Source organism: Pseudophryne corroboree, chromosome 1 (genome assembly GCF_028390025.1).
Source record: "Pseudophryne corroboree isolate aPseCor3 chromosome 1, aPseCor3.hap2, whole genome shotgun sequence".
Classification (NCBI taxonomy): Eukaryota; Metazoa; Chordata; class Amphibia; order Anura; family Myobatrachidae; genus Pseudophryne; species Pseudophryne corroboree.
Window position 1 is genome coordinate 394,513,902 of NC_086444.1, and position 23,746 is coordinate 394,537,647.

Genomic DNA, 23,746 nt, shown 5'->3' on the forward strand with positions numbered 1-23,746 from the left:
TTAAAAGAGGAGGGGTCCCGAGTGCTACCTCCGATTGGGCTCCCTCCTCTCTGGCAGTGCAGTAGACTCTGGCATCTACTGTACATGCACAGGTCTCCGAGAACATGGCGCCTATGCCTTGTTCCCATGGACATCTCTACTGCGCGTGCGCAAATCACTAGGAAAATGGCTACAGACTGACAGGGCAACAAGCATAATTATATGCGAGCTGTATTTGGGTCCCCTGGACTCGGGAGCCTGTGTTCACCACACAGCTTGCATCCGTTAAAGGCATGCCAGTGCCCACACACACACACACACACACACACACAATAATTGATCGTAACACACAGGGTGTTTGCCGAACCGGTGCATATATTTTGTTTTGGTTCTACACTTATTTATTTCTTTTTAAAATATTTTTGCAAAGGGATAATACAGCTTGGCCTCCAGAATAAATAAGTGAGCCATAAAAACGGCAGGGTATAACCATACAAAATAACTTAGTGATGTCAGTAGTGCAAAGGATATTTCTACTTATATGTACAATAATTACATGGCAAATATTGCAATTCCTTCCAGCAGACATCAGCATGCTCCTCTGTCATGGTCACATGAGATGAGACCGTGTCAGGGAAAGCCCAGCCTGGCGTGGTTGCATCTGACCACAGGCAAGTGGTTAAAAGAAACCTACAGATACTGGTACTCTTAACTTTTGAATACTTTGAAAAGAAAATAACTGATAGTCTTCACAAAAATTGATTGCTTAAAGTAAATCAAAGTTTACTACATTTTCCAAGAAATAAGCAGATAACCTCTCTTAAACAAAAATGTTCAAGTTATTATCTATTGGAGTTCATCACATGGGTTCGTCCAAACACAACTGGTCATTAGGCTTAACCATTTCACAGACACATCAGCATAAAACTCCTGATCCATTTGCGTAACTTGCAGGTGTTGTTTATTAGAAATATATCTCAGGATAATAGCTGTATTCCAAGGCCTAAATAATCACGAAGAAAGTCACTGGACACAAGGTCTGATTCAGAGAAGTATGCAAAGCCGATGTTCCACGGAACGGAGCGTTTATCAGCAGACTGCATATGTGCTGTATTCGCATTGCGTATGCATCAAGGAACCGTTGCGAAACCCGTACACAGTGAGGACTCCTTTGCAAAGTGATTGACGGGAAGTGACCATTTGGGATGTTACCATGGTGTTAGCCAGGAGTTGTTGCTAAAATGCAGGTGTTATGGTCGTTTTTGTGGCATGTATCTGATGTTAGCTGCAATCCTTAACGTACAAAAACATGGTGCCTGCGTGACTACTGCTGGGTCCAGTTTGCATAGCCATGGTTCTACCTTAGCCTGACCTTTCTTGTTCTTACGTATAGGCTGTGTATGTGTACGCAATTGCAAATGAGTTGCAGCAGCTCAAGTGGGCGTCCCTTTTTTCATCTCTGGGTGGCAGCTTCACTTGCTGATATCTGCAGGTGCGGTGCGGTGAAAATCGCACTTGCAGCTGCGTTAGCATACTTCTCTGAATCAGGCCACAGTTATCAGATATATAGAACTGACCTTCATTAAAATTAAATTGTACCATTGGCAAATACATTTTAGTCTTTAGATCACTTTTTCACTGGGAATGTAACTAACCACAAACGTGTCACATGGACCTGATTGGAATAATATATCTTGTATCATGCTCTTCCATAAATTCATTGTTTCTAAGCAAAGTAAAAAGGTTTATAAATGCTAACTTATTGCAATATATATAATTACAGATTAGTTTTTAAAGTGTTACTAAATATATAACCATCATACAAATGCCTTCTTAATTTTAACTATACTATTTAGCCAGACATAACATGCTTACTGTAAATGGTATTTAATATAACACAAATCAGACATCTATCATTTTAATGTGTTAGTAAGCTGTGATTCTCATCTAACCTGTGGGATGTTTGGGGAAATAAGCAGCAGTTTGTATGATGTCTAGTGTAATATTCATTATGTTGTAGGATTATGTATGGCTAAGCACGTTCATATATTTCCCCCTTAACAAATATAATAGCCAATAGATTGACTCCTGTTTATGATAGAATATAAAGTGATACTCCAGACTAAGAGAATGGCTTAACAAATAGAAACCGCTGATTATTCTCTGTTCTGATGCTGCTGGCATTAGGGACTCATTTACATAAAAACATAACTCTCATGCAGTATCAGTATTACTGGCACATTAGCTATAATCCCAGGATGTAGTAACTATCCAGGCGCTCAGCATGATGAAGGTCAGAATCCCGGCAGCAGAATCCCAACAGATCCTGAGGGTAAGTATTTGGGTTAGAGTTAGGCTGTGAAAGGGGATGGTTCGGGTTAGGCTGTAATAGGGGATGGTTAGGGATAGGCTGTGGGAGGGGTTGGCTAAGCTTGGGTTGTGGGAGTGGTGGGGTAAGGTTGGGCTATAGAAGGGGAGAACTAGGGTTAGGCTGCTGGTAGGGTTAGGATTACAATTAGTGTTTGGGTTACAATATCTGTGAACGTTGTTGATGCTGCTGCCGGGATTCTGTCCATCAGGATCCTGACCCCCGAGATATTGTACCCAACTCATAATTCCGTATTCAGGGGCATATAGACATTCGCAAACCATCAGACATGCACTCTAACATTGAAAGTCTTTCCTGGTCTTCGTGCACAGTTGGAGCTCATTAGTGAATTGATGAGAAGGGTGTTTCAACACAGGTGACTGCAATCATACATTATGTGCGAAGCTCATGAACAGGGCATTTTGTATCTGATGGAATGGGGGGGGGGGGGGGGGGGGGGAGAAGTCATGTTGGAGAATATGCTCAAGTGCGATTTTAAATTCTGCGGACAAATCCTATCCCGAAGAGTTACTTAGTGAATTGGACACATTTTATAATCATATCATATTCTGTTATATGAGTTTGGTATATTATATTGACATGAGAATACCAACATGGTCATTATATCGGCAGTGAACATGTCTGCATGATCATCATGTTGACAATGTTGGAATGTCAGCAATATGCTATTGTGGTAAGTCTGTAACTAACTCTAATAGTAATGTAAACCTTTTTCACAATTTGGACATTCTGTTCATGTCCACATTTTCCAGGTGTCAACATTGATATTGTTGTCTTTTTACCAATGGTGACATCATTACTTGTCACGTTGTGATAGACGACTTGATAACTGCAGATCCATAAGACTCTTTAGAGCTGATTGCATTGTTGAGTACACGTGTGCTACTTTCCCCATGTTATGTAGTAAGCCATTCATTTGTCAAACACATGTGAGCCGGCAAGTAGCAGAGACTGACTTGTAGAGTGCCAGTTATTAGTCTCATTCTCTTTGCATCGGAATAGCACAATATAGACTGTTGTCACTTCCATTTTTCTTTGTAGATCAACTCTGATTTTGTTGGTGCATCCACCCGTGGCACCATGGCTGTAATCGATGGAAATGTTATGGCAATTAACCCTGGGGAGGAAACAAAAATGCAGATGTTTATTTGGAACAACATCTTCTTCAGCTTTGGATTTGATGTGAGGGACCACTACAAGGAACTGGGTGGGGATCATGCTGCCCATGTTGCTGCCACCCATGACCTGAAAGGAGTGCAAGCCTACAGTGATTTGGATATTGAAGAACTTTATGTCCTAGGAACTGTGGTTCTTGATTACAGAGGATACAGAGTAACTGCTCAGTCAATCATACCTGGAATTTTGGACCGTAAAGAAGATCAAAGTGTAATTTATGGTTCTATTGACTTTGGTAAAACGGTGTCTACAAATGTAAAATATCTCACATTACTTCAGAAAGCCTGTAAACCATTGAGAATAATGAGACATGCTGTGTTGAATGAGAAGGATGAAGAAGTGATACTTTGCTCTTCTGTGGAGTGCAAAGGGATTGTGGGTAATGATGGACGCCATTACATTCTGGATCTCCTCAGAACATTCCCTTCTGATGTGAACTTCTTACCATTGAAAAAAGAAGACCTTTTAAAAGAATGTCATGATCTTCGATTCCCTAAACCTTATCACCACCGTTTGTGCAGTTTACGTCCAGAGCTGATAGATGGTTTTGTCCAACACAAGTAAGTCATATAGTCAACTCAAATTGAAGAACAATTAGGCAAGAGCACAAGGGATGAAAAATAATATACAGTGAGGGAAGAAAACAGACTGCTGAGACAATAAAATCAAGTGAGAGAAGAATATTAGGCTCTTGTCTTACAACAAAGTATGATCTTGTGGGCTTTTCAGTATAAGAAAGTTTACTTAAATATTGTACACCTGATTCAGAGTTGCATGCAAAGTTTCTGTAATTTTTCTTAGTGCACAAGCTTCGTGTCATACAGGCGCATATATGCATATCTGCAGGGCTAATCAGAATAGCAAAAAGCCAGGTGTTCCCAAGATAGAGCTGGTACAGAGGCATGCTAATAGTGATAATGGGTAATCTAACAAGCGGATGTGCAGGGGGGGGCAGCTGCATAGATGCAGCTGACTCTCTGAATCCGCAGTTATTTTCAAAGTCCACGTTGCTGCACTTAGCATGTGAATAAGGCCCTCTGTATTTTGTTAAATATAATTGATGATTCCCTTATAAAGCTATTGAATTAAAATCACATTTTGTTTTTTGGTGGGGTTTTTTAAACCATTTTTTTTACTCTACTGAAGCATTAGCGAAGTACAGAAGTCTTATCCAGATAGTAATTTATTTTTCATTTTATTTTTTTAAACTTAATGTTCATGTAACAAAATGTGAAATGGCTGCTTACTTTCTGTTATTCGCCCAATATGGCAGTTTGGTTTTCTTTTTTGGCTTTTCCGTTAAAGCCCATACATTAGAAAGCAATTTTTCTGGCTAATCTGCATTTCTACTCCCAGGTATGCGCGGTTTATGAAAATTGTCATGGAAAAGTCGCAAAACGGAGACTTACTTCAGATTGATAACAGCGGAGATGCATCCCAGGACGGTAGTTACACAATATTAATATAGTGAATTTGATAATATTAAGGCATTCATAATCTGTTTTATTCTTTGCATTGTATGACTAGCCCTGTGGTATCTTAGTGCTGAAAGTAGGGCACAATATGGTCGTCTTGTCTGTCACAATAAGAGACACATTTAGGCACCAGGGCTAGTACAGATCTCTCTCTCTCTCTCTCTCTCTCTCTCTCTCTCTCTCTCTCTCTCTCTCTCTCTCTCTCTCTCTCTCTCTCTCTCTCTCTCTCTCTCTCATATTTATATATATATATATATATATATATATATATATATATATATAGTGCTAGTGAATTAAAACTATTAATAATACCCTTTTTTTTCCATCATGAGAGCATGAGGCATATCTAGATCCACAGCCATGTGTTGCCTACCCCTGGGCTAGTACTTAGCGATAGATTAACTTATTTTTTTAGGTAATGTGGTGTTCTTCAGTATAGTTCATGATCTGTTTCGGTACTAAAAAAACAAAAAAATATTCCTTCCGTTATATGCAAAGCACGAACTCAAAGAAAGTAACATAACTGTTTATATCTGGCAAGTGGAAAATTTGGAACTATTTAGTTAAATCTGCAAATGGAACTGTACTAGATATCACAGCTATTAAGTTGCACTCACAGAATAGTCATTTTAAAATGTTTCCATTCCTCAGATGAGCTAAAAGGAGCAGACATTGTAAGAGAAGCCTGTCGAGAGATTGGTTCTACTACAGACTATATATTTGATATACGATTTAATACAGATGTGTACTCGCCAGGTAAGTGTTTTCATTGCATACCCAAAATAACAGCGCTGGTAGGCAGCTGAAGAATCTGGGCTGTCTGGTAGCTGTGTGCATCATTTTTGTTCTTTTTAGACCGTGTGGGACATGTACCATACATTATGAGCAAATTGGTTATTGTTGATAGTGAATACTGGCGGTATGAAAAAAAATAAATTAGCTGTAATAGTGCAAAAGTGAATTAATTTCTCTCTTTGGATGATATTGACCTCCTTTTCATTTCACTTAGTGGTTAGGTTTCCAGAGTCCCAAAGCCAGGCCGTCCAAATCCAGAAGCGTTTGTTGAGTGAAGCTGCGGCCTTCATCCTCACTGTGCAAATCCCAAGCTTTGTGAGTTATCAAAACTATTTGGGATTTACAAATGTGTAATGCTGTGTGGGTGCACTCGTAAGCTGGGAACGTAAAGAAAATAAGATTTTACTCACCGGTAAATCTATTTCTCGTAGTCCGTAGTGGATGCTGGGAACTCCGTAAGGACCATGGGGAATAGACGGGCTCCGCAGGAGACTGGGCACTCTAAAAGAAAGATTAGGTACTATCTGGTGTGCACTGGCTCCTCCCACTATGACCCTCCTCCAGACCTCAGTTAGGATACTGTGCCCGGAAGAGCTGACACAATAAGGAAGGATTTTGAATCCTGGGTAAGACTCATACCAGCCACACCAATCACACCGTATAACTCGTGATACTACACCCAGTTAACAGTATGAAATATAACTGAGCCTCTCAACAGATGGCTCAACAATAACCCTTAGTTAGGCAATAACTACATACAAGTATTGCAGACAATCCGCACTTGGGATGGGCGCCCAGCATCCACTACGGACTACGAGAAATAGATTTACCGGTGAGTAAAATCTTATTTTCTCTGACGTCCTAGTGGATGCTGGGAACTCCGTAAGGACCATGGGGATTATACCAAAGCTCCCAAACGGGCGGGAGAGTGCGGATGACTCTGCAGCACCGAATGAGAGAACTCAAGGTCCTCCTCAGCCAGGGTATCAATTTTGTAGAATTTTAGCAAACGTGTTTGCCCCTGACCAAGTTGCAGCTCGGCAAAATTGTAAAGCCGAGACCCCTTGGGCAGCCGCCCAAGATGAGCCCACTTTTCTCGTGGAATGGGCTTTTACTGATTTAGGATGCGGCAATCCAGCCGCAGAATGCTCCAGCTGAATTGTGCTACAAATTCAGCGAGCAATATTCTGCTTAGAAGCAGGAGCACCTATTTTGTTGGGTGCCTACAGGATAAAAAGCGAGTCAGTTTTCCTGACTCCAGCCGTCCTGGAAATATACATTTTTAAGGCCCGACTACGTCCAGTAACTTGGAATCTTCCAAGTCCCTAGTAGCCGCAGGCACTACAATAGGTTGGTTCAAGTGAAAAGCTGATACCACCTTAGGGAGAAACTGGGGACGAGTCTTCAATTCTGCCCTATCCATATGGAAAATCAGATAAGGGCTTTTACATGACAAAGCCGCCAATTCTGACACACGCCTGGCCGAAGCCAAGGCCAATAACATGACCACTTTCCACGTGAGATATTTCAAATCCACAGTTTTAAGTGGCTCAAACCAATGTGATTTTAAGAAACTCAACACCACGTTGAGATCTCAAGGTGCCACAGGAGGCACAAAAGGGGGCTGAATATGTAGCACTCCCTTTACAAATGTCTGTACTCCAGGCAGTGAAGCCAGTTCTTTCTGGAAGAAAATCGACAGAGCCGAAATCTGGACCTTAATGGAACCCAATTTTAGGCCCATAGTCACCCCTGACTGTAGGAAGTGCAGAAAACGACCCAGCTGAAATTCCTCTGTTGGGGCCTTCCTGCCCTCACACCACGCAACATATTTTCGCCAAATACGGTGATAATGGTTTGCGGTTACTTCATTCCTGGCTTTTATCAGCGTAGGAATGACTTCTTCCGGAATGCCCTTTTCCTTTAGGATCCGGAATTCAACCGCCATGCCGTCAAACGCAGCCACGGTAAGTCTTGGAACAGACAGGGCCCCTGCTGTAGCAGATCCTGTCTGAGCGGTAGAGGCCATGGGTCCTCTGATATCATTTCTTGAAGTTCTGGGTACCAAGCTCTTCTTGGCCCATCCGGAACCACGAGTATCGTTCTTACTCCTCGTTTTCTTATTATTCTCAGTACCTTTGGTATGAGAGGCAGAGGAGGGAATACATAAACCGACTGGTACACCCACGGTGTCACTAGCGCGTCCACAGCTATTGCCTGAGGGTCCCTTGACCAGGCGCAATATCTAGTTTTTTGTTTAGGCGGGACGCCATCATGTCCACCTGTGGCCTTTCCCAACGGTTTACCAACAGTTGGAAGACTTCTGGATGAAGTCCCCACTCTCCCGGGTATAGGTCGTGTCTGCTGAGGAAGTCTGCTTCCCAGTTGTCCACCCCCGGAATGAACACTGCTGACAGTGCTAAGACGTGATTTTCCGCCCATCGGAGAATCCTTGTGGCTTCTGCCATCGCCATCCTGCTTCTTGTGCCGCCCTGTCGGTTTACATGGGCGACTGCCGTGATGTTGTCTGATTGGATCAGTACCGGCTCGTTTTGAAGCAGAGGCCTTGCCAGACTTAGGGCATTGTAAATGGCCCTCAGTTCCAGAATATTTATGTGTAGGGACGACTCCTGACTTGACCAAAGTCCATGGAAATTTCTTCCCTGTGTGACTGCCCCCCAGCCTCGAAAGGCTGGCATCCGTGGTTACCAGGACCCAGTCCTGTATGCCGAATCTGCGGCCCTCTTGAAGATGAGCACTCTGCAGCCACCACAGTAGAGATACCCTGGTCCTTGGAGACAGGGTTATCAGCCGATGCATCTGAAGATGCGATCCCGACCACTTGTCCAAGAGGTCCCACTGAAAGGTTCTTGCATGGAACCTGCCGAATGGAATTTTGCTTCGTAGGAAGCTACCATTTTTCCCAGGACTCGTGTGCAGTGATGCACCGATACCTGTTTTGGTTTCAGGAGGTCTCTGACTAGAGATGACAGCTCCTTGGCTTTCTCCTGCGGGAGAAACACTTTTTTCTGTTCTGTGTCCAGAACCATCCCCAGGAACAGTAGGCGTGTGGTAGGAACCAGCTGTGACTTTGGAATGTATAGAATCCATCCGTGCTGTTGTAGCACTTCCCGAGATAGTGCTACTCCGACCAACAACTGCTCCTTGGACCTCGCCTTTATAAGGAGATCGTCCAAGTACGGGATAATTAAAACTCCCTTTTTTCGAAGGAGTATCATCATTTCTGCCATTACCTTGGTAAAGACCCTCGGTGCCGTGGACAGTCCAAACGGCAGTGTTTGGAATTGGTAATGGCAATCCTGTACCACAAATCTGAGGTACTCCTGGTGAGGATGGTAAATGGGGACATGTAGGTAAGCATCCTTGATGTCCAGGGATACCATGTAATCCCCCTCCTCCAGGCTTGCAATAACCGCCCTGAGCGATTCCATCTTGAACTTGAATTTTTTTATGTATGTGTTCAAGGATTTCAAATTTAAAATGGGTCTCACCGAACCGTCCGGTTTCGGAACCACAAACAGTGTGGAATAGTAACCCCTTCCTTGTTGAAGTAGGGGCACCTTGACTATCACCTGCTGGGAATACAGCTTGTGAATTGCCTCTAGCACAGCCTCCCTGCCTGAGGGAGTTGTCGGCAAGGCAGATTTGAGGAAACGGCGGGGGGGGAGACGCCTCGAATTCCAGCTTGTACCCCTGAGATACTACTTGAAGGATCCAGGGATCCACCTGTGAGCGAGCCCACTGATCGCTGAAATTTTTGAGGCGGCCCCCCACCGTACCTGGCTACGCCTGTGGAGCCCCCGCGTCATGCGGTGGACTCAGAGGAAGCGGGGGAAGAATTTTGATTCTGGGAACTGGCTGACTGGTGCAGCTTTTTCCCTCTTCCCTCGTCTCTGTGCAGAAAGGAAGCGCCTTTGACCCGCTTGCTTTTCTGAAGCCGAAAGGACTGTACCTGATAATACAGTGCTTTCTTAGGCTGTGAGGAAACCTGAGGTAAAAAAAATTTTCCCCAGCTGTTGCTGTGGATACGAGGTCCCAGAGACCATCCCCAAACAATTCCTCACCCTTATAAGGCTCTATGTGCCTTTTAAAGTCAGCATCACCTGTCCAGTGTCGAGTCTCTAATACCCTCCTGACAGAATGGACATTGCATTAATTCTGGATGCCAGCCGGCAAAATATCCCTCTGTGCATCCCTCATATATAAGACAACGTCTTATGTTCGCAAAATAGTATCCCTGTTTGACAGGGTTACAGACCACGCTGCAGCAGCACTATCTGCAGGTCTTAGTCTAGTACCTGAGTGTGTAAATACAGACTTCAGGATAGCCTCCTGCTTTTTATCAGCAGGTACCTTCAAAGTGGCCGTATCCTAAGACGGCAGTGCCACCTTTTTTGACAAACGTGTGAGCGCCTTATCCACCCTAGGGGATATCTCCCAGCGTAACTTATCCTCTGGCGGGAAAGGGTACGCCATCAGTAACTTTTTAGAAATGACCAGTTTCTTATCGGGGGAACCCACGCTTTTTCACACTTCATTCACTCATTTGATGGGGGAACAAAACACTGCCTGCTTTTTCTCCCCAAACATAAAACCCTTTTTTAGTGGTACTTGGGTTCATGTCAGAAATGTGTAACACATTTTTTATTGCCGGGATCATGTAACGGATGTTCCTAGTGGATTGTGTATATGTCTCAACTTCGTCGACACTGGAGTCAGACTCCGTGTCGACATCTGTGTCTGCCATCTGAGGGAGCGGGCGTTTTTGAGCCCCTGATGGCCTTTGAGACGTCTGGGCAGGCGCGGGCTGAGAAGCCGGCTGTCCCATAGCTGTTACGTCATCCAGCCTTTTATGTAAGGAGTTGACACTGTCGGTTTATACCTTCCACCTATCCATCCACTCTGGTGTCGGCCCCACAGGGGGCGACATCACATTTATCGGCATCTGCTCTGCCATCACATAAGCCTCCTCATCAAACGTGTCGACACAGCCGTACCGACACACCGCACACACACACAGGGAATGCTCTGACTGAGGACAGGACCCCACACAGCCCTTTGGGGAGACAGAGAGAGAGTATGCCAGCACACACCAGAGCGCTATATAATTTTGGGATTAACACTATATTGAGTGAATTTTTCCCAATAGCTGCTTGTATATACAATATTGCGCCTAAATTTTGTGCCCCCCCTCTCTTTTTAACCCTTTGAGCCTGAAAACTACAGGGGAGAGCCTGGGGAGCTGTCTTCCAGCTGCACTGTGAAGAGAAAATGGCTCCAGTGTGCTGAGGGAGAAGCCCCGCCCCTTTTTCAACTGACTTTCTCCCGCTTTTTCTGGAATACTGGCAGGGGTAATTTTACATCTATATAGCCTCTAGGACTATATATGATGTAGATTTGCCAGCCAAGGTGTCATATATTGCCCTCAGGGCGCCCCCCCCAGCGCCCTGCACCCTCAGTGACCGGAGTGTGAAGTGTGCATGAGGAGCAATGGCGCACAGCTGCAGTGCTGTGCGCTACCTTGGTGAAGACTGATGTCTTCTGCCACCGATTTTCCGGACCTCTTCTTGCTTCTGGCTCTGTAAGGGGGACGGCGGCGCGGCTCCGGGAACGAACACCAAGGCCAGTTCCATGCGGTCGATCCCTCTGGAGCTAATGGTGTCCAGTAGCCTAAGAAGCCCAAGCTAGCTGCAAGCAGGTAGGTTCGCTTCTTCTCCCCTTAGTCCCTCGATGCAGTGAGCCTGTTGCCAGCAGGTCTCACTGTAAAATAAAAAACCTAAAATAAACTTTCTTTATAGGAGCTCAGGAGAGCCCCTAGTGTGCATCCAGCTCGGCCGGGCACAGAAATCCAACTGAGGTCTGGAGGAGGGTCATAGTGGGAGGAGCCAGTGCACACCAGATAGTACCTAATCTTTCTTTTAGAGTGCCCAGTCTCCTGCGGAGCCCGTCTATTCCCCATGGTCCTTACGGAGTTCCCAGCATCCACTAGGACGTCAGAGAAATAACGTCACTGTTCATTTGCAAAGTATATGAAATGCATTTTTTTCCAATACAGTCTCTAGTGAGATGTAAACAGACTCGGCACACTAAAGAGTATAGGGAAGGGAACAGAAATGCAGAAAAAGAGGATGCAGGAAGATGACTCTATGAACTGTACAAAATATTAGACGGTCTTAGGGCTATATTTACGAAGTGGCAGCTTTTGTAAGCCACTGCTTCCTGGTGGGTTGGAGGTGACAATGTAAAACTGCATTCAGTCATTCTGAAGCCTGGCATGTTATACAGTGACTGTCTCCAACACGCCAGGAAGTGCCGCTTTGTGAATAAAGCCCTTAGTTATTATATTGGTAAATGTTCCAAAATAAGAAAAAAGAGGATTGTACATATTTTATATATTATTATTATTATCCTTTATTTATATTGCGCCACAAGGTATCCGCAGCGCCCAATTACAGAGTACATAAACAAAATAATCAAAACAGGAAAATAGTAACTTACAGTTGAAGACAATATAGGACAAGTACAGGGTAAATAAACATAGCTACAGCAGCAGACGTCCACAGTGTCAAAAGCAGTAGAGAGATCAAGAAGAATAAGCAGAGAGTAGTGGCCCTTAGATTTGGCAGCATGGAGGTCATTGCAGACTTTTGTGAGGGCAGTTTGAGTGGAGAGAATGGAAGCCAGACTGGAAAGGGTCAATCAGTGAGTGGGAGGAAAGAAAGGCAGTAAGGTAGGCATGTCCAAACTGCGGCCCTCCAGCTGTTGGGAAACTATACATCCCAGCATGCCCTGACACAGCTTTAGCATTCACTGACAGCAAAACTGTGTCAGGGCATGCTGGGATGTGTAGTTTCACAACAGCTGGAGGGCCGCAGTTTGGACATGCCTACAGTAAGGCGTTTGGAGGCAAAAGGGAGGAGAGAGATGGGTCAGTGTTGGAGAGGGTGTTTGGATCAAGGGTATGTTTTTCAAGAATAGGGGAGACGAGCGCATGCTTGAAGGCAGAGGGGACAGGGCCTAATGAGAGGGAGAAATTGAAAAGGTGGGCAAAATGGGAACAGGCAGAGAGATGTAGCGGGAGGGGATAGGGTCAAGTGGAGAGGTGGTGGTGGGGGGAGGGGGGTTGACTAATGAGGGCCGTGACTTCCTGACTAGATACAAGGGAGAAAGATGTCAGAGTTGGTGAGAGAGATGGGGAGGGGGTGGTAAGGGATAGGAGGTGGCTAGTTGCTGATGGTCTGGTGGGATGTGATGTCCTGACGTATGGAGTCGATCTTGGATGTGAAATAAGTGGAAAAGTCAAGAGGAGAAGGTGAGATGAGGTGGGGGTGGGCAGAGGAGGGAGTTTTCAGTGGCAAAGAGGTGCCAGGGGTTGGAAGATGGGGAGGGGATGAGTATGATTGAAGTATGACTGTTTATCGAGGGAAAGGGCAGCACCGACAAATGAGAGCTTAAGTTTGAACTGGAGGAAGTCCGCCTTAAAGCGTGATTTCCTCCTGTGTCGCTCAGCAGTACGTGAACATTTTTGAAGATATCTGCTGCATTTCATGTGCCAGGGTTGAGCTTTTAATCTGCAAGTGTGAATAGTGCTCGGTGGAGCGACAGAGTCGAGAGCAGAAGTAAGGGATGCATTCTATAGGGAAGTGGCTTGTTCAGGGCATGAGAGAGAGAAGTGAGTTGAACAGGGGGGATAGGAAGTTGTGTCAATAGCCTCAATGTTATGCTTAGTAATGGTAGCTTTAGGAAGTAGAGATGTGGAAGCAGTGAGAGAGAACTTAAAATAGAGCAGGTGGTGGTCAGAGAGGGGAAAGGGGAAGTTGGAGAAATCAGAAATATCACAACGGTGAGTAAAAACCAGATCCAGTGAGTTCCCATTTACATGGGAGGGTGAGGCGGTCCACTGAGAGAGACCAAGTGAAGAGGTGAGGTTAAGGAGTTTAGAGGCAGGGTATTTTGTGGGGATATCGATAGGGATGTTAAAATCACCTAGGAATTTGGAGGAAATGCCAGGGAGACAGTAAATTACAGCAACTCTGAGATTAGTAGGTTGGTAGAGGCATGTAGCATGGACCTCAAATGTAGAGAATGTGAAGGATGGTCCTAGAGGTATAAGTTGGTAGGTGTAGCTAGAGGGTAAAAGGACCCCAACACCACCACCACCATGGCAATCCCCAGGTCGGGGGGTATGTGAGAATGTGAGTCCTCCAGCAGAGAGAGCAGCAGGTGAAACTGTGTCAGAGGGGGTAATCCAGGTTTCGGTGATGGTTAGAAGATGCAGGGAATTGCAGATGAAGAGGTCATGGGTTGGGACCAGTTTATTACAGACAGATCTGGCATTCCAGAGAGCACAGGAGAGGGAGCGAGTCTAAAGGGTGATGTGAATGAGATTATTAGGATTGCTGTAGCGATGAAGTGAGATGAATTTGGAAGGAAGGGATATAGAGGGTGAAGTGATGGTGCTGGCTCCTGGGCTAGGAAGGGAAATTAAAGTGTGAGGCATACATAATTGTGTTTTGAACCTGCAAACTGTGTAATGTTCACTTTTCTATGTGACCTGGCAGATAAAAGCATGTTTGAGTCATATGATTGTTCCCCTGGATGGTAAAACACTCACAGAAGCTCTTCACACACATGGGATCAATATGCGGTACTTGGGAACAATTGCAGAAATGATTGATAAAATGGAGGCACGCCAATCTCTGGACCATCTTTATGTAAGCACCGGATTATTGGTACAATGTATTGTGTGTCTGGTAAAACGACAAGAATGGCGTAATACAACAGAGGTCTACTGTATTACTGCTTTCAATTATTTATAAAGAAACCATGTTTTCCATGAGCAGCAGAATGATAATTTCTAGTACTGGAAAGGAGAGGGACATTTATTCGGTTAATGTTGCAGTCTTCTCTCAATGGGAAATTTCTATTAACCCCATAAAACAGTAATTTTAAATTCCAGTAATACTAGAACAAAATACCCTATTTGTATATTTATGGGGATTTAATAATTGGCAGTAGTTTAGGAACAGATAAGAGATGAAATTCTAGCCTAACTAATGATGAATTTATATTATGAACAAACTGTACTTTAGTAATATAGAGGGACCTTATCTTATGTATTAGGGTTTACCACCTATAGGGGGTCATTCCGAGTTGATCGCTCGCTAGCTGTTTTTAGCAGCCGTGCAAATGCATAGTCGCCGCCCACATGGGAGTTTATTTCTCTAACGTCCTAGTGGATGCTGGGAACTCCGTAAGGACCATGGGGAATAGCGGGCTCCGAAGGAGGCTGGGCACTCTAGAAAGATTTAGGACTACCTGGTGTGCACTGGCTCCTCCCACTATGACCAAGCCTCAGTTAGATTTCGTGCCCGGCCGAGGTTGGATGCACACTAGGGGCTCTCCTGAGCCCTTAGAAAGAAAGTATAATTTTAGGTTTTTTATTTTCAGTGAGACCTGCTGGCAACAGGCTCACTGCAGCGAGGGACTAAGGGGAGAAGAAGCGAACTCGCCTGCTTGCAGCCGGATTGGGCTTCTTAGGCTACTGGACACCATTAGCTCCAGAGGGATCGACCGCAGGCCCAGTCCTTGGTGTTCGGTCCCGGAGCCGCGCCGCCGTCCCCCTTACAGAGCCAGAAGCAAGAAGAGGTCCGGAAAATCGGCGGCAGAAGACATCAGTCTTCACCAAGGTAGCGCACAGCACTGCAGCTGTGCGCCATTGCTCCTCATGCACACTTCACACTCCGGTCACTGAGGGTGCAGGGCGCTTGGGGGGGGGCGCCCTGAGCTGCAATAAAAACACCTTGGCTGGCAAAAATACCACAATATATAGCCCTAGAGGCTATATATGTGGTAAATTCCCCTGCCAGAATCCTGAAAAAAGCGGGAGAATAGGCCGCGGAAAAGGGGCGGAGCTATCTTCCTCAGACACACTGGCGCCATTTCTCCTTCACAGATCCGCTGGAAGGAAGCTCCCTGGCTCTCCCCTGCAGTCTACACTTCAGAACAGGGTAAAAACAGAGAGGGGGGGCACTAAATTTGGGCGCAATACATATATAATATAAAAAGCAGCTATAGGGGACATAACTTAGTTAGTCCCTGCATTATATAGCGCTCTGGTGTGTGCTGGCATACTCTCACTCTGTCCCCCCAAAGGGCTTTTGTGGGTCCTGTCCTCATTCGGAGCATTCCTAGTGTGTGTGCGGTGTGTCGGTACGGCTGTGTCGACATGTTTGATGAGGATAATGATGTGGAGGCGGAGCAGATGCCTTTAGAAGGGATGTCACCCCCTGCGGGGCAGACACCTGAGTGGATGGGCTTATGGAAAGTAATGAGTGCACGTATAGACTCCTTATATAAGAAAATCGACGACATGCCAGATGTGGGACAGCCGACTTCTCAGCTCGTGCCTGCCCAGGCGTCGCATGGGTCGTCAGGGGCTCTAAAACGCCCGCTACCTCAAAACCTGATGCCCACTAAGGCCATTCACTGTATGATTGAGGCAATGAAAGAGGTGTTAAACATTTCTGATATAACTACTGGTACCACTAAAAAGGGTATTATGTTTGGAGAGAAAAAACTACCCGTAGTTTTTCCCCCATCAGATTAATTAAATGAAGTGTGTGAAGAAGCGTGGGCTTTCCCTGATAAAAAATTGGTAATTCCTAAGAAGGTACTAATGGCGTTCCCTTTCCCGCCAGAGGATAGGTCACGTTGGGAAACACCCCCTAGAGTGGATAAAGCGCTCACACGTTTGTCTAAAAAGGTGGCACTACCGTCTCCGGATACGGCCGCCCTCAAGGAACCTGCAGATAGAAAGCAGGAGGCGATCCTGAAGTCTGTATATACACACACAGGCATTATACTTAGGCCAGCTATTGCGTCAGCTTGGATGTGCAGTGCTGCCGCTGCGTGGTCAGATAAACTGTCAGAAAATATTGACACATTAGACAGAGACACGATCCTGTTAACCATAGACCATATAAAAGACTCAGTCTTATATATGAGAGATGCACAAAGGGAAATCTGCCGATTGGCATCTAAAGTAAGTGCATTGTCCATTTCTGCTAGGAGAGGCTTATGGACTCGCCAGTGGACAGGAGATGCAGATTCAAAAAAGCACATGGAAGTGTTACCATATAAGGGTGAGGAATTATTGGGGGATGGTCTCTCGGACCTAGTTTCCACAGCAACGTCTGGGAAGTCAGCATTTTTACCCCATGTCCCCTCACAGCCTAAGAAGGCGCCGTTTTATCAGGTTCAGTCCTTTCGGACCCAGAAAAACAGGCATGGAAAAGGCGGGTCCTTTCTGTCCAGAGGCAGAGGTAGGGAAAAAAGACTGCAACAAACAGCAGGTTCCCAGGAGCAAAAGTCCTCCCCCGCTTCTTCTTCCAAGTCCGCCGCATGACGGTGGGGCTCCACAGGCGGAGCCAGGTACGGTGGGGGGCCGCCTCAAGAATTTCAGCGATCAGTGGGCTCGCTCACAGGTGGATCCCTGGATCCTTCAAATAGTATCTCAGGGGTACAAACTGGAATTCGAGGCGTCTCCACCCCACCGGTTCCTAAAATCTGCCTTGCCGATTGCTCCCTCAGACAGGGAGGCGGTGCTAGCGGCAATTCACAAGCTGTATTCCCAGCAGGTGATAATCAAGGTACCCCTACTTCAACAAGGCCGGGGTTACTATTCCACACTGTTTGTGGTACCGAAACCGGACGGTTCGGTGAGACCCATTTTAAATTTGAAATCCTTGAACACATACATAAAAAAATTCAAGTTCAAGATGGAATCGCTCAGGGCGGTTATTGCGAGCCTGGACGAGGGGGATTACATGGTATCCCTGGACATCAAGGATGCTTACTTGCATGTCCCCATTTACCATCCTCACCAGGAGTACCTCAGATTTGTGGTACAGGATTGCCATTACCAATTCCAGACGCTGCCGTTTGGACTGTCCACGGCACCGAGGGTATTTACCAAGGTGATGGCGGAAATGATGATACTCCTTCGAAAAAAGGGAGTTTTAATTATCCCGTACTTGGACGATCTCCTAATAAAAGCGAGGTCCAAGGAACAGTTGTTGGTGGGAGTAGCACTATCTCAGGAGGTGCTGCACCAGCACGGCTGGATTCTGAATATCCCAAAGTCACAGCTGGTTCCGACGACACTACTGTTCCTGGGTATGATTCTGGATACAGTCCAGAAAAAAGTGTTTCTCCCGGAGGAGAAAGCCAGGGAGTTGTCGTCTCTAGTCAGAGACCTCCTGAAACCAAAACAGGTATCAGTGCATCGCTGCACGCGGGTCCTGGGAAAGATGGTGGCTTCTTACGAAGCAATTCCCTTCGGCAGGTTCCATGCCAGAATCTTTCAGTGGGACCTGTTGGACCAGTGGTCCGGATCGCATCTTCAGATGCATCGCTTGATAACCCTGTCTCCAAGAACCAGGGTGTCGCTACTGTGGTGACTGCAGAGTGCCCATCTTCTAGAGGGCCGCAGGTTCGGCATACAGGACTGGGTCCTGGTGACCACGGATGCCAGCCTTCGAGGCTGGGGGGCAGTCACACAGGGAAGAAACTTCCAAGGACTATGGTCGAGTCAGGAGACTTCCCTTCACATAAATATTCTGGAACTAAGGGCCATCTACAATGCCCTAAGTCGAGCAAAATCCCTGCTCCTACACCAGCCGGTGCTGATCCAGTCAGACAACATCACGGCAGTCGCCCATGTAAATCGACAGGGCGGCACAAGAAGCAGGATGGCGATTGCGGAAGCCACAAGAATTCTCCGATGGGCGGAGAATCATGTACTAGCACTGTCAGCAGTGTTCATTCCGGGAGTGGACAACTGGGAAGCAGACTTCCTCAGCAGACACGACCTCCACCCGGGAGAGTGGGGACTTCATCCAGAAGTCTTCCAGATGCTGGTAAACCGTTGGGAAAAACCACAGGTGGACATGATGGCGTCCCGCCTCAACAAAAAGTTAAAAAGATATTGCGCCAGGTCAAGGGACCCTCAGGCGATAGCTGTGGACGCTCTGGTGACACCGTGGGTGTACAAGTCGGTTTATGTGTTCCCTCCTCTGCCTCTCATACCAAAGGTATTGAGAATAATAAGAAAGCGAGGAGTAAACACCATTCTCGTGGTTCCGGATTGGCCAAGACGAGCGTGGTACCCGGAACTTCAAGAGATGCTCTCAGAGGACCCGTGGCCTCTACCGCTCAGACAGGACCTGCTACAACAGGGGCCCTGTCTGTTCCAAGACTTACCGCGGCTGCGTTTGACGGCATGGCGGTTGAACACCGGATCCTAAAGGAAAAGGGTATTCCGGAAGAAGTCATTCCTACGCTTATTAAGGCCAGGAAAGATGTTACGGCAAAGCATTATCACCGCATATGGCGGAAATATGTTGCATGGTGCGAGGCCAAAAAGGCCCTAACAGAGGAATTTCAACTAGGTCGATTTCTGCATTTCCTGCAAGCAGGAGTGAATATGGGCCTAAAACTAGGCTCCATTAAAGTACAGATCTCGGCTCTGTCGATTTTCTTTCAAAAAGAACTAGCTTCAGTACCTGAAGTTCAGACATTTGTGAAAGGAGTGCTGCATATTCAGCCCCCATTTGTGCCTCCTGTGGCACCTTGGGATCTCAACGTGATGTTGAGTTTCTTAAAATCACATTGGTTTGAGCCACTGAAAACCGTGGATCTGAAATATCTCACGTGGAAAGTGGTCATGTTATTGGCCTTGGCTTCAGCCAGGCGAGTGTCAGAATTGGCGGCTTTATCATGTAAAAGCCCTTATCTGATTTTCCATATGGATAGGGCAGAATTGAGGACTCGTCCCCAGTTTCTCCCTAAGGTGGTGTCAGCGTTTCACCTGAACCAGCCTATTGTGGTGCCTGCGGCTACTAAGGATTTGGAGGACTCCAAGTTGCTAGACGTTGTCAGGGCCCTGAAAATATATGTTTCCAGGACGGCTGGAGTCAGAAAATCTGACTCGCTGTTTATCCTGTATGCACCCAACAAGCTGGGTGCTCCTGCTTCTAAGCAGTCTATTGCTCGCTGGATTTGTAGTACAATTCAGCTTGCACATTCTGTGGCAGGCCTGCCACAGCCAAAATCTGTGAATGCCCATTCCACAAGGAAGGTGGGCTCATCTTGGGCGGCTGCCCGAGGGGTCTCGGCTTTACAACTTTGCCGAGCAGCTACTTGGTCAGGGGCAAACACGTTTGCAAAATTCTACAAATTTGATACCCTGGCTGAGGAGGACCTGGAGTTCTCTCATTCGGTGCTACAGAGTCATCCGCACTCTCCCGCCCGTTTGGGAGCTTTGGTATAATCCCCATGGTCCTTACGGAGTTCCCAGCATCCACTAGGACGTCAGAGAAAATAAGAATTTACTCACCGGTAATTCTATTTCTCGTAGTCCGTAGTGGATGCTGGGCGCCCATCCCAAGTGCGGATTGTCTGCAATACTTGTAAATAGTTATTGTTAACTAAAGGGTTATTGTTGAGCCATCTGTTGAGAGGCTCAGTTGTTTTCATACTGTCAAACTGGATATAGTATCACGAGTTGTACGGTGTGATTGGTGTGGCTGGTAAGAGTCTTACCCGGGATTCTAAATCCTTCCTTATTATGTCTGCTCGTCCGGGCACGGTGTCCTAACTGAGGCTTGGAGGAGGGTCATAGTGGGAGGAGCCAGTGCACACCAGGTAGTCCTAAATCTTTCTAGAGTGCCCAGCCTCCTTCGGAGCCCGCTATTCCCCATGGTCCTTACGGAGTTCCCAGCATCCACTACGGACTACGAGAAATAGAATTACCGGTGAGTAAATTCTTATTTTTTGCTTTGCAAGTGTGCGAACGCCTGTGCAGCCGAGCTCTGCAAAAACATTTTGTGCAGTTTCTGAGTAGGTCTGAACTTACTCAGCCCTTGTTATCATGTCAGCCTGTCTGGTCCCGGAATTGACGTCAGACACCCGCCCTGTAAACGCTTGGACATGCCTGCGTTTTTCCAAACACTCCCAGAAAACAGTCATAAACGCCTTCTTCCTGTCAATCTCCTTGCGATCGGCTGTGCGAATGGATTCTTCATTAAAAACATCGTCCAGCGAACGAACAGGTACGGCGCCGATGCGTGCAGTGTGAGCTCCGTGTGCCGCCCCAGCCCGCGCCAGCCCGTACGCTGTACATAGCACTGCACCCCGCTCCCAGACCGCTCACCCGCTTGTGGGAACACTGCTGGCACCAGATGGAGCGCTTCCTAGCCGCCCCAGAAGCGGCGAAGCCCCTTAAACAACGCCCTGCAAAATCAAAAGGGGATTCCAAGATGGCCGCCGGCCAGCTGATGCAGCCTCAACAGCAGCAAGTGCACACAGACCGTGAGTTACATTCATCCTCTGACTCCGCTGATGCCACAGCTCTCCCTGTACATATTGCCCCCTCTACACAGAAGTCTCATAAGACTGCACAACAGGCTGAGGGCCCAATTACATATTCTGATATGGTAAAAGCAATTCAAGACTCCATTAACCCCATTATGGAATCACATGCTGCCAAAGTCACGCAGGCAGTGCATGACATCAAATCACAGTTCAAACAGCTTTCCAAACGGGTGCAAGCTAATGAACAGCGCCTTGGGGAGACATTTCATGACGTTGCCGATTTAAAGGAACAGTGCGCTTTTCTTCAGAAATCTCATTACCAGCTTCTCAATAAGGTCGACGATCTCGAGAACAGATCACGTCGAAATAATTTGAGGGTTGTTGGGCTGCCCGAGGCCCTTAAAGGGCCAGCACTCTTTTCCTTCATACAAGACACACTGCCCGATTTGCTAGATATTCAAGATTCCTGCGCGGGTATGATTGTGGAGAGGGCCCATCGCATTGGTCCTGCAAGGCCCACGCAAGACACCCGACCCCGGGCTGTTATTTTCCGTTGTCTTAATTACATCCACAAAGACATTATCTGGTCTGCATCTCGTCGCAAGCGGAATTTGCAATGGAATGACGTGAGGATTTATATCTTCCAGGATTATTCGGCAGAGGTGGCTAGGGCACGACGTGAATTCACCCCACTTTGTTCCCGCCTGGCCAAAACAAGCAGAAAATTCGCTCTCATTTACCCGGCACGGTTACGCCTGTTCAAAGGATCCTCTTTTACGGACTTCTCCACCGTGGCCGATGCAGAGGCCTATCTAAAACGGACGTTCTTCACTGCACCTACCAGCAACAGACTCGTCTCCTGACTGCTGACCGCGGCTGTGAATATTCCTAGCGTGGTTTATTTTATTGTTATTTTTCTTCTTCCCTTAGCTACTGGCGAATACATTACTACTCTGTTATATTTGTTCATGATATAATTAATAATCGCTGGAAGTTTTTGAAATTACTGCTGGGAGGCGGCGCCTCTCTTACTGACATGGGTGCCCTGCTGGGTAGTATATTACCATTAATCCCATTCTTAATGTGATTTTTCCTTTAAGGCGCCTTCCCCCTCATGTTCTCCACATGTTACTCTGAGTTTATATTTTTTTTCATGCTATGTATAAGCTATGCTTAATGTTTTTCAGTTCCAGGGCTGGGGCAAGCCTGGAGTTCCTACTTGGTTCTCCATTTGGCGAACTATAGGTCAATCTATGTTTTCTTTGTACCTGAAGTACACGTTTGATGCTAATCTTTTGATCCACTCTTCTCTGGATCCTCTGTCTTGCTTTCCCCCTCCTTTTTCACCCAATGTTCTCTCCTCTCTGTGTCTTGTCCTGTCGGTTTTCTATGTTCATGATAGCAATGTGTTTTGTAGATATGACATTATCGATCTTATATATTGCAGTGAGACATGCCTCTTTTTGGCTGAATGATGGCCAGTTTAAAATTTGGCACATATAATGTGGGTGGCTTCCATTCTCCCGTAAAGAGGAAGAAAATCTTACTTTACTTGTCTAAATTGCAGGTGGATGTGGCATTTCTCCAGGAGTCTCACCTTCTCCCTCCTGAGATTGATAAGCTCAACTGCCTGGGCTGGAGAGTGTTGGCGTCCGCCCCATTTACCGCCAAGGCCCGTGGGGTACTCCTCTTGGTTAGACGATCAGTTCACGTAGACCTTCACTCCTCCCAGTCAGATACTGAAGGCAGATTTCTCATTGTAGACGCCACTCTAGATGATTCTCGTCTTCTTTTGTGTAATGTCTACGCCCCCAATATTGATCCCCAACCCTTTTTTCTGTCCATTGCCAATAAACTGCATCCGCACTCTCATAAACAATTGATCCTCGCAGGTGATTTTAATTCTACTGTCTCCAATGCTCTTGATAGGAATACTAGATCCAGATCTAGCCGTTGTACCCCCAAATATGGTTTACCGTACTTAATGTCACAGCTGCACCTGGTGGATGTCTGGCGAGCATGTCATCCAGTCGGCCGTGACTATACATGTTTATCGGCAGCTCATGGTACACTGTCGAGAATCGATTATTTGTTCATCTCGACTTCTATGTTTACCAAGGTACAGGCTTCTGAAATTGAGCCTGTGTCCTTATCTGATCATGCGGTCTGCTGGATGACTCTCGCCACCTTCCCCAATAGAGGCCCTGTCAGACAATGGCGCTTCCCATCCCACCTGACCAACTCCATCCAATTTAGAAATATGCTAGAGGCCTCGTGGGCTGATTTTAAACAGTGTAATGTTGCTGCAGAGAGTGATTCACCGCTCCTATTTTGGCAAACGTCTAAGTCAGTACTGAGAGGCTCTATTATTTCCTTCACCTCCAAACATAGGAAAGACACTCAAGCTCATAACCTTGAGGCCCAATCTAACCTTACTAACGCCTACCAGGCATTAACACAATCCCCCACCCCAATTACCAAAAAACTATACTATGACCAAAAATCCCTCTTTGACAAACTCTTAACTCAAACTGAA

The 23,746-nt window shown here is 46.2% G+C and overlaps 1 protein-coding gene across 2 annotated transcripts in view; it reads left to right on the top strand.

The window, feature by feature from the left end:
• Positions 1-23,746, top strand: part of LOC134887037 (clustered mitochondria protein homolog) — a 143,032-nt gene that overhangs the window by 60,941 nt on the left and 58,345 nt on the right. Inside the window, exons 10-14 of one of the 2 annotated variants that reach the window (XM_063913185.1) lie at positions 3,410-4,104; positions 4,901-4,989; positions 5,671-5,775; positions 6,029-6,129; positions 14,397-14,549. In XM_063913185.1, coding sequence (XP_063769255.1) covers positions 3,410-4,104; positions 4,901-4,989; positions 5,671-5,775; positions 6,029-6,129; positions 14,397-14,549 — 1,143 coding nt within the window. The remainder of the gene's footprint in view (positions 1-3,409; positions 4,105-4,900; positions 4,990-5,670; positions 5,776-6,028; positions 6,130-14,396; positions 14,550-23,746) is intronic. The other variant, XM_063913186.1, reaches the window with a different exon arrangement.